Here is an 11,556-nt window from a genome sequence, read left to right on the forward strand (position 1 = left end):
ATTGACGGAAAACCAGTGTTACCAGCAGGGGCTACTCGAACAAAAGCTGAGATTTGTGGATGAGCAAGTCTGATAATCATGCATGTTTTGTGGCAGAAAATATGAATCCATATGTTTTATCGTCATCAGTTATTTTCTTGATTAAGTGATTGATTGTTTGATCTGTAAAATGATGAAAAGTTCCCAAATTTTGTCAACAACCCAAAGATATTCAGCTTACTGTCTAACAGAACGAACAAAATGAGAAATAATTCAAAAGCATAAAGCTGTAACTCAGAATTTTGGCCTTCCCTCTGAAAACAAGTCAAATTGATTAGCAATTACCAAAATTGTCATTGATTAATTGAATAGTTGACAAATAATCAGTTAGTTGTTGATGCAGTAATTACCCCATGACATTTTTTTTTTTATTGCTCTACAATATTTTTTGACATGACTAGGGAGATAAATTGTTTTTTTCCTTTTTCCAAACAAGCTAACAATTAGGAGTAGGTGCCCAGGTAGAGCAGCCGCTACCATTTATTATCATAATCAATAAATCGATTAGCAGTGTTTTGCATAATTTACTAATAATTTGTCTATGAAGCTGAAAAATACCCCTCACAATTTCTCTTGAAATTAGTTTATTCAGTTTACATTGATGCAAAATGACATACAGTTGCAGAAAAAATGATCAGACCATCAAAAGTCATCAAAAACAATGGTTATGCAATCAAGTACAAACTCCTGTGTGTACCATGTGACAAAAACAGACACAAAAGAAAACATGGAATGCCTAAAAGTACTGTTTTTGGCAGTACAATGCCATAGATATTGATGTAAGAACTGAAGTGATTTTGTTTATTATCAATAAAACATGGAAAATGGATCGATATCAGCTCTGAAATTAAACTCTTATGAGCTATTTTTGTTGTTATCATTATATTTGTCTAAATAAATGTACCTTTAGTTGTGTCAGGCATTAAAATGAACAAGAAATGGAAGAAAACAAGGGGTGGTCTAATAATTTTTTCCATGACCGTAAATAACTAAATAATAGTAAAAAACACTAAATAATGAATAATTCTCAATAATAGAAACAATAGAGGAGGTGACAAGTGGAAATGTGTGAATCAACTATTTAAACATTGAAATATTTGGTGCATCTAATTGTTTTAGTCTATTTTAGGCTTTTGATAATGTGCTAACATGTTTACTGAACCTATATTGAATGTGCATGCCCTAATTTTCATGCATTTGTAGTGTATGCGTGTGCATCTGAGGTGTTTAAGGATATGCATACCTACAGCACAGAAAACACCTGGGTCTGTACATTGCCTCCTGGCTGTGCTGTAAAATGGCAGCATAATTATGGCCTCCCAGATGGTGCTGTTTACCTTCATTCGGACATCGCTTGAGCTTAGAGAGGGACACAAAATACAGCTGCCCCCCCCCCCCCCCCCCCCCCCCCAAAGTACAGTAAGAGCTCGTGCACATCATAGACTGGGGATTACCTTTTGTTTTGTGACAATGAAAGGATTACTATTAAGCTACATCACAGAAAGTCACATGAGCATCAATATATCATGTATGTATTACTATAGAAGTTCTGTGAAAAAGTCTCTGCATATGCATGCTTTTGTTCATATGAGTGAAAAGCATTTCATTCTGATCAAAGCATTTCATGGCATGGTGTTGCAATATTTAGTCCACTATAGAGGGTGAAATTCTTCTTCTAATGTTTTCTCCCTTTGAAAAAAATAATACACAGAACATGAAATTGAAACCAATCCAGAAGATGGACTGTAGAGACAGAAAGGAAGGCTGGTTTGGAGGACATTGCAGTACATAGCATCTTAAAACACCTGCACATATCTAAGAGACAGACTGTCCCATGTTGGAGTGGCGTTCTCCAAAGCGACCTTCAGTCTCCTTGTCACAAGCACTCCTCAAAAACCCCATTAGCATCACACAGACGGCCCAGTGAGCATCGATGAGGGAGACATCTTGTGGAGAGCACTAACATTAAGAAAAAAGCATGACAGCACTGAATGCATAAATGTGATGATGATACAAAACAAGACTCGGCTAACTTAAAAAGGAAACAAAAAAAAGAAACCATCAAGGCTGGTTGCACAGTGACAGTCTCACTACAGATATGTTTCTGGGCAAACAAACCCCCATTAAGAAGTGACAGAGTGACAAGGAGTACATTTGTGTTTCCCTGAGAAATCTGACAGGCTACGGTTGTTACAAGACCTCCATTACAACTACATCAGCTGTCACAACCAACATGGGAGGGAGCTGCCAGCAGACGAGCTTAACACACTGACTGGGTTGTACAATGTTCGCCTCAATACAGTCATTTTTATCATTATTATTATTAATGTTATCATTAGTACAGACTAGCTTGTGGCATTAATGCTTTACACTGTAGTTTACACATTCTGTTTGTGATGACGCCCTCTCACTGGGTCTAATTTATGTATTTGTGTTTTGTGGTTGTTGTTTGTGATAGAAATGCATATTTACTCTTGTATGGTACACTTATAAGTCTATTTACACAGGTAACTGTAGATGGACACTAGTGGTTATAATCATTTCATCCATACCACTTCTTTTTGTTTTATTAAGTGTATTTTTATTTGTGTGGGCGTCATCCCTTTTTTCTGACCCTTGTCTATAAGCGTTTGTGTAAATGTTTTTTTTTTACATCTTCTCAAATACATGTACTGTAAATATTTGCCCATGCCTGCAGGGCTGGGCCATGTGGCCATGATTGTTACCAGGATAAAATCTTAAATGTAAAGTCATATTTTTTCAAGTTTAAAGACACTTTGTAAAACAGCTGATGGCCAGTTGGGTTTGGCTCCAAAAAGCCCTGAATCCCGTCGTATTACGTTGATCTTCTCTTTAAAAAAAATATTAAGTTAATGATTTTTTTTCCCAGGACTCATTCCATCTATTGTATTCTAATCAGTGATTTAGTGGTCCATCTTTATATTTTTCCTCTGTTAATCAGATCTCAGGGAAATAGGAATTTTTGAGGTCTGCCATTTCAGGTTTTGATTGACAGGTCTGTGTGACGGCTCACTAATCTGCAGAGGAATGAATGGATGAATGAAACACAATGAAAACAGCACAATGTAAAAGATGAAGCAAAGCATAACACAAAAACACACCCGCAGCATCTGTTGTCAAGATTTTGTTCATTTTATATTAATAAACAAATAAAATGAGTGAGATCAGAGGTCTCATTCAATATGATGAAATATGGCATCAAGACATTTAAGAATGTTCTTAACGCTTGCCAAACAATGATTTTCCCCTTGAGAATAAAAGTTGATCTGTACTTCTATCTGTATGTGTAAGCAAAAGAACATTTTAGAAATGTACACATCAGCATTCAAGTATAGATGAATAGAATTAAATAAAATCACAAAAAACTAAAATATTTAGTGTTGTAGCCAAGAATGTAAACAAATCCTTCAACATAAATGATATTAAGTGCAATAAATATTACTAGCCCCTTTTACACAGCACTTCTGTTCTGGGAATATTCACCAATATTCTGGAATGACGTCTGTGTAAACAAAATGGTGGGATCATTTGGTCCCACCTCTGTCACGGCTCTGGAGGTAGTAACAGAGTCGTGATAAAGGTGGGATCATGATTTCGGAATGTTATGTAAAAGGAACACCTCTCATTCCGCAACCAAGGTGTGACATTTCGATGACATATTCCAGTGTGCGACCCCTGTGCCGGGGGGATTTAAAAATGAGTGCGGGCCGTGTACAGTAAACAAACATATCAACGCGACCAGAAAGATGTCAAAGTGGGGAGACGCCGAGATCCGCGAGCTGTTGTCACTTCGGGTGGAGGATCCATGCTATCCATGCTACCATTTGTGGAACAGTGAAAAATTGGCCGACTCTGGAGAATTTAGCTATGCTATGCTATGCTATGCTTGGGGCTCAGGATATTTCCAACGTGCAAGGTATACATCACACTATACGCTGTGTCTCCGCCCCTTTGATTCCGGAACACAGGTCCGCTGTGTAAAAGTCCAGCCTGTCTCACCTCTGTTACTCCTTTGGCTTGGCTGTGGAAATCAGTCTATCGTGGCAAAAAGGTGGGATTACCATCTCACCTTTTTCCAGGATCTCTGTGTAAAAGTGACTACAGTTTCACTGTCCAGCACTACATGTATGATTTTTAATTTCTTCACTTTCATCAATAAGTCAAGAATTCCACATCTGCCTTCTGACTGACTACACCTCCAGGTTCTCTGCTGCTTTACAAGACAGGACAGACATCCACAGCACTGCTAATACTTTCATCTACTGTGCCCTGCTGCAAAGTACTCCATCAGAGTCAGGGCGGAATCTGCTGATAATAGCATCATCTACTGTGCACAGCTACAAGGGGACAATTTGGCATTTGTACAATAAGAAGCTCATCTGCGACGTCACCACCACTGGTCCTTTTTACTTAACGTCTACATGCAGTGTAACACATCGACTGGTCAAGCTGAGTTTTGTCATTTGTCCATTTAAATGCAGGCTTCATCTTAAGTACCAGGGGTCGACTTTCTGGCCATATGCATCCTGGGGGAAATGACAATATGGTGGATTTTATGGCTCTTTTTCCATTGGGTCATTTTTCAGCTACTTAGCATCAGTGGAGAAAGTGCCTGACAGAATCATTAAGGAGTCATCAACACATTAAAGTCATCTAATGGAGCTGGATAACTTACTTCTTGTTTTAAGACACAGTGCTTTTTTGTTCTCCATACTGGCCATAATGAAAGAATATTATGACCAATTTAAACTTGGCGCAGCATCACTTTTGCAGTGCCCGATGGGACTCTGCAAGGGTAAGTGTTGATAATTAAATCAATGACAAACCAGTCAAGTCAAAAAAAAAGACAGGCTTTCATTAACAAAACAAAGTCTGAATGATTAATGTACACAATAAACATTCACCGAGTAACTGAATTTCCCTCATACTCACTTTGAGAAATACAGCTGTCATGTTTCTAAGCTCATTTTCTGCCTCTTACATTGTTTTGTCAACAAAAGGGCGACAGTCTCCACGGACGAAACATTAAGCGGAGAAACCAGAGTGCATATAGGAAAGCTGCAGGATTAAGTGTTGTTCTTGTGCTGTAATTACACTGCTGACCATATTAATCTGTGACTCTGTGTGTCCATCCAGCATAACTAATGACATCGTTCTGCACAACCTGCATTCTCGTCTTAAGTTTTGTTTTTGTTCTGTTTTTTTCAAAAGCTCAACAAGGCCAAAAAATCTGCATAGAATGACAAAAACTAAAGACTTAACACAGAATAAGTCTAGGTCAAAGACAAAGTTCAATATTTAAAATAAGAAGACAGTATTATTAATTTATTAATCCATTTTGCAGCCATTTTGATAACCAAACAGACTGAAATAACTTTAAGCTTTTTTTCCAGGTGTAAAGCTGATGTCTTTTAACAATCTGTGATACAGACCAATCATTAATTGCAGCTTCATTTCACATATTGTTATAATTAATATTTTTAACAAATCCCCAGTATCATCATCTGTTATGAGATTAAAAACAAATAAATCTTTACAGAGAAAGCAACCTTCACCTGTATTATAAACATTACATTTTTTATCAAGTCTCTAGAAAAAGCAAGGCCTTGTTTGCTTTCCTTGACTTCCCTAGATTCACCAAAAAAAAAAAAAAAGACTGTGTTGTCATGGTAACACTGAGTAAAAATAACACAAGCTTATTTTCCACAAGCTGAAAATAAAATGGAACAGGATCAGTTTGGACAAACAAGATCAAAATGGTTGCTAATTCTCAACAGAAGATGCTGCATCTCCACATGCACGGACCTGCCGTGATGTTTCAGCCCCTCGTTGTGTTGTGTTGTGTTCCCTCTGGTCATCGACTCCCCCTATCTGAAGGCCCGATCCCCTTACTCATGTAAAGAAACCAGAGCTTGTCAGGATAATGATCGTAATAAAGGGAATGCTCACGCCCCACTAATTCCTCCATCCCAGAAGCTACCACAGCTGGTTTGTTTAAATCTTTTAATTCACAGCCAGCTAATTAACATTCAGAGAACAGTATTATAGCACAGGCAGTGCCTCTTAACAACCACCAACCTCAGGTATTTTACATGTAATTAACGAGCAGAGCAGAAGAAAAAAAGACGAGGAATGAAATACTCATTTACCGCCCCTCCTTATTCCAGCCTTCGTGTGCCTATTGCAGCTACACTCAACATATGGACGCATGCTGAAGATATTATTATGCAGCACTGATGCATTGCTGAGACAACAGACTCGACTTGTATTTAATCAGCTGCACTGGCTGTGTGCAGAACACTTTTTAATGCACCGTAACCAGGGTTCGGTTCCTGGATCTGTGATTTCAGCAAAAACAAACAGCATTATGCAAATGCAATTTCAAATGCTAAGTGAGAGAGATGAGTGATGGAGCGAGATGCCAGCGCCAACAGAGTGGGATACACAGAGATAAACAGAGGAGGGGTCTCTTTGCCACGATATCAAATATGTGCCATCCTTTGAACTAACCCCAGTGAGTCAGCACAGCCCACCCAGCAAGGATGTGTGGTCACACCTTGTACTCGGAGGACACTTCCCTCTCAAAATAGCGCATTTGTAATGTCATGCAGGCCGAGGCTTCTATACCCCAGTGCTGCCTGACCTGCGGATTTTATTGCCCGACTACATGGCTGACCTTTGAGCCTCAACAGGCCATCACTGTGGATCACACAAGAATGCACAAAAAAAAAAAAAAAAAAAAAAGACTCGGCACTGGCACTTTCACATGCAAACCGGCCTCAGAAATGTTCTACATACAGAGATCTCTAACAAAAAAGCCCATCGCTTCCTCAAACACAACCATCATGCCCTTCATGTCAGCACAAATTCACATGGAAGAGAAAAAAAAACGCCACAATGGCTTCAATCAGCCCCGACCAAAACGCAGAGTTCATTCTCCACCAGAGGCATTTTTATCTTTAATTAGAGAAGCGAGCAGCTGTCTGAAAGCCGAACCTGCTCCCTGCACAAAAACACAAATCCAGTCATCTTAAGTCACTTCTAACAGCAAATCCATACATTTTCCTAAAGTTTATATTCTGTACACACTGCATTTTATCAAGATCATTGCTGTGAACGAAGATACAGCTTCACCATCCCATCATTTTATAGATAACCTGCAGCAACATCAGTAATCAAATGGATTTCAGTAGAGGCTGAGTCACCCATTACAATTTACAAAACAGATGCAAATTCAGCATCTCTGAGTTTTCATCCGCTGGTCAGACAAAGTGTTATTGTTGTCATCGTGCAGGCGGCCATGTTTTGTTCAAACCTACACAGCTTTATTTTTCAATTATGGCACTTTTTATGTCAAGATCTGAAGAGGGCAATACAGAATGCATATGTAAGAGATGTCCCAATACCAACTGCTGACACTGATTTAAAAAAAATAAATTATTGGCCTTAACTTTGGCTGAAAGTTAACCCATTATCGGACAAGTGACTATTTTTGGTCATTTCTGCACACATTACAAGACCATGACAGCAACAGTTACAGTGAGGACAGTGAGGCAACAATCTCAGGTCCAATGTGGTCTACAGGGTCTGTAAGGTCCACCTCTGCATGAACAGTGAGTGTACCTGCTTTGTTAGGTACCATGAAGTAATGGTACTAATGTAAGGAATGATGTTCAAAGGGATAATGTGGATGTGGACAGGGGTCTGGATCAGCACTTATGTTGGTCTAATGTTCTAAAAGTGATGTTCTAATGCTCTAAAATACATGTTCCTTTCACCATATGAGTTTTTCTTGTGTTTTTTTTATATATACTTGAATTTTCTTTTTGCCACACCAAATGTGGTAATGTCATTGACCTTGATTTTCTACATAACAATAAAAAATCTTGAAAAATTTCACAAAGTAATAACGTCTTGTTATATCCTCCAATAACATGCTAAGGTTGAAAACTTGAATTTTAGAGTATGCTAGAGTATTTTGAGTACATATGAGTGCCCTATAAAGGGTTAAGGCCAATAATAGCTTTTACTTACTCCCCAAGTTCACTCACAGAAACAAAGTCATCATAAATACCTGAAATGCCTTGATGTCTTTTAGCTTTACATCACAGTATTTTTGTATGAGCACAATCTTAAGCTAATTTATGCAATAACCATGAGTTTAATGTTATATAAAACCCTGGCCAGTACAGTATGTAAATGTATTCTATCTTATTAACCAATAGCAGTCATATCATTATTTGACCAATACAGATAAATGCCTGCATCTCTAATAGACATACAGACATAGATGTAGATTTAGATAAAGTCAATTGAGCTTTGACCTTTATTTATATTGTAACAAGATCCTTTTTGTAGCATGTAGAAAGGAGGGCGTTGTATGTCAACATTTCCGGGGGGGGGGGGGGGGTCTGCTGTAAGTTTTCGTTGGCTGCCACCAGGATGTTACATGTTAGAGCCGATGAGAGTAACCTTCACCTCTCTCCCAACCCATTCTTCACTTCCCTCACCAGCCTCATCCTCCTCCTCTCTCTACCTCTCTCTGTTGTTTTCCCTCTAAGTTGCTTTAATCTTAAGAGCGGCTGCCCCTGATGAGGAAGATCAAAGCCTCCCTGCACTGAGCACAGGTCACCAACTCCATCCTCGTGATCACGGTGCACGATGATATTATTGATTTCTTTAAGATCAATCTCGTCAGCTGCTGTTATCTTTTATTGTACCAAAGAGAGCTGGACACGAAGAAAGAGGAGGAGGAGGGGGAGGAAGAGGAGGAGGAGGAGGAGGAGATTCCGACCTGTTATATAAGTTGCAGAGAGGAATTTTCACAAGGTAACAACAAATGAGTGGAACACAAGTCCACCGAGGTCTGGGTTGTTATTGTTCATTTTCTTCCTTTATTTTTTTAACTTTTCAGTTAAATTTGTCTGTCGTGTCAGAGGGACGCCTGTGCAGATCTGGCAGGGAGAGCTTTTCTGAGAAATGAGCGAGATGAATGCTCTCATAGCCACAGGGAGTTGCATGACGTCAGTCGCCATTCACTGTTTGTGCACAGTTTTGTGTTTTGTTACACACACACGAATGTATGAAGCAGTGTTTTTTTCCAGATGAATGCATGCATAGATGCCTAGTTCTTAAGTAAGATAACCCTTTGGAGCAAGGCAGAGGTGTATTACATGGCTGCTGAGCCCAGAGTCACAGCCAGGGACCCAGTCGAAAGTGGTGGGAGGGAAGGATGGAGGAGGCAGAAGAGAGAAGGAAAAAGAGGGAGGTGAAGGGGAGTGAGGGGTTTCTATTTCAAATCTCCCTGGACCCCCAAGGCACTTCCGTTCTGGCTGCATCCTCTATACCAAAATAAATCATTCCCATCAAAGGATAAGCTCCAACCATTCAGCGCATGTCTTCATCCAAACGAAAGTCACAAGGCGACTGCATTTATCTGCTAAAAACTCATTCAGTGCATACTAAAAGGACCAGCTGACTTCTAAATGGGACCAACACAAAATGAGCAGAATTAAACAAAAAACTAAATATATCCCAGCAACATTATCTTAAAAATAGCTCATTTGGTGATAGAAAATACATCACCGATCCAGTCCTAGTGGCAAACTTGTTTTTTTTATGCTATTATATAAGATCTCTGTTTTGTTGCTCCATAGAGAGGCTGCTTTGTAAATGATCTTGCACTGTCTCTAAATTCTCTGCAAAGAATCCCATGAGCAAAAGAGAAAGAGAAAAGCTGATAATAATCTGCCAGTAATTCTTAACAAGACATAGAACATATTTAATGCAGTGGAGCTCCAGCAGATGCACCCCTGAAGTAGTTGGATGCTGTCAGTTTTTTTTTTTTTTTTTTTTTGCGGGTTGCGGTTTGTCTGTCACACAGATCAATAGGTGGTGCTCTCGCATGGGCTGCTGAACTTTTCCCCTTGTCCTTTTCCAAGTCGCACATGACGTTCATCTCTCTTAGAATACCCGGGTCCTTAGGTTTGCTTCGCTTTGCGACCAGACATGTATTATTAACAAATTGCTTACGTCACCTAGCATGTAGAAGAGGGGTGGGATGGGAATGGGGGGGGGGTTCGTTTACGCAGACGCTGATGATGTGCGTCGCCGCCGAATTAAAAGCGCCAAATTGATGCCAGTTTAGGGAGAGAAGAGGCTGTTTTTGTTTTTTAATGCGTTTCTTAGGTAACTGCACGGAGAGGAGAGAAAGGACTGCGTGTCAACAAAATAGCAACGTGAAGCAGTCAGGAGCGCACACACGCACGCACACACATGCGGCTCTCCGCGCGCAGCCAAGGCTGTGCGTCCGAGTGCGCCAGTGAGTGTGTGTATTGAATTCAAATGCAGCAACACACCAGACCTGCAAATGCGGGACTGAGAGGAGGATGGCGATGATGTGTTTGGGGGAACGGATTACCAAGCCTTCACATTTTTTTTTCTTTTAGCGGCGTGAAATATTCACAAGATGCATCAACTCGGCACGGGTTAGCCCGCCTCTCACAAACATACACTGACCCGTGATAAGTAGCCTACTTCACAGGAATTCCAACCGTGCCTGGCACGATTGGCAACATAAAGCGGGGTAATAAATATAAGGATGCACCTACCATATTGACTTCAGAGACCATATCTATGCTGGCTATGTCTATATTCATCCCCACTGCCACTGGTGCACCTGTGAAGGAAAGGAGGCATTAATACAAGAGGCATGAATAATTCTCCCATCATATAAATTTAACTAATTCGTGATGCGCACAGGTTCTTCTCTGCTCCCCTCCACCTACAGGAACGACCGGCTGCATCAGCCTGATCAGGATCGGAACGTTTATCACGCAGAAGAGCTTTAATGCTGTTAATTTAGACTTTTTAGAGAAATAATGAAACACTGATGAGCGGGATCGATCAAGTTAAAAGCCTGTCTTATCTCCTCCTCATCAAATGAAATATGCACATCGTTGCTCATAGCCTAATTGGAGAGGCCTATTTGGCTGTGAAGGGGTGATTATGTAAATTAAAACAGATTTTGCGATTCATTAAACATGTATTGCACGTCATAACGGCGTGAAAACATGACATTCCGTTTCAATTTGGTTGTTACCTCCGAAATCTGGCCTCAACCGAATGTCGTATCCTTTCATCAGTCTGTCCACTGTTTCTTTTACCAGAGGCATATTGCTTGGATCTTTGATATCCTTGACGCTGCGGAGAAAAAGGTGGTGTAATGAAAAAAAAAAACCTATTAACATCACACGCCAGGCGCGCTTGAACACGACTACATGACATGCAAGACAGCGGACAGAAAACAGGAAAATGCTTACCTTTGCGCCCAAACAAAAGTCACTAATAAGGAAAAAGTCAAAATCCCAAAGTGATTTTTCCTGATCCTCCCCATCGCAACAGTTTTTGAGGTGGTTTCGGGATGCGAGTGAGGAGAGCGCACATCCAACTTACTCCAGACAGTGCAGAGGAGCCAATGAGGGGCGCATGCGTGCA

General features: G+C 40.0%; 1 protein-coding gene across 1 annotated transcript in view; it reads right to left on the reverse strand.

Annotated features, from left to right (window-relative positions):
• The window catches only part of gabrb2a (gamma-aminobutyric acid type A receptor subunit beta2a), a 37,141-nt gene extending 25,592 nt beyond the window's left edge, over positions 1-11,549 (reverse strand). The window contains exons 1-3 of the mRNA XM_030144824.1: positions 11,382-11,549; positions 11,162-11,262; positions 10,671-10,738 (exon numbers count right to left, since the gene is read on the reverse strand). Of these exons, the coding sequence (XP_030000684.1) occupies positions 10,671-10,738; positions 11,162-11,262; positions 11,382-11,455 (243 nt within the window). The 5' untranslated portion in view covers positions 11,456-11,549. The remainder of the gene's footprint in view (positions 1-10,670; positions 10,739-11,161; positions 11,263-11,381) is intronic.
• Positions 11,550-11,556: the final 7 nt, after the last annotated feature.

This window comes from Sphaeramia orbicularis, chromosome 10, assembly GCF_902148855.1.
Source record: "Sphaeramia orbicularis chromosome 10, fSphaOr1.1, whole genome shotgun sequence".
In the NCBI taxonomy this organism is placed as follows: domain Eukaryota; kingdom Metazoa; phylum Chordata; class Actinopteri; order Kurtiformes; family Apogonidae; genus Sphaeramia; species Sphaeramia orbicularis.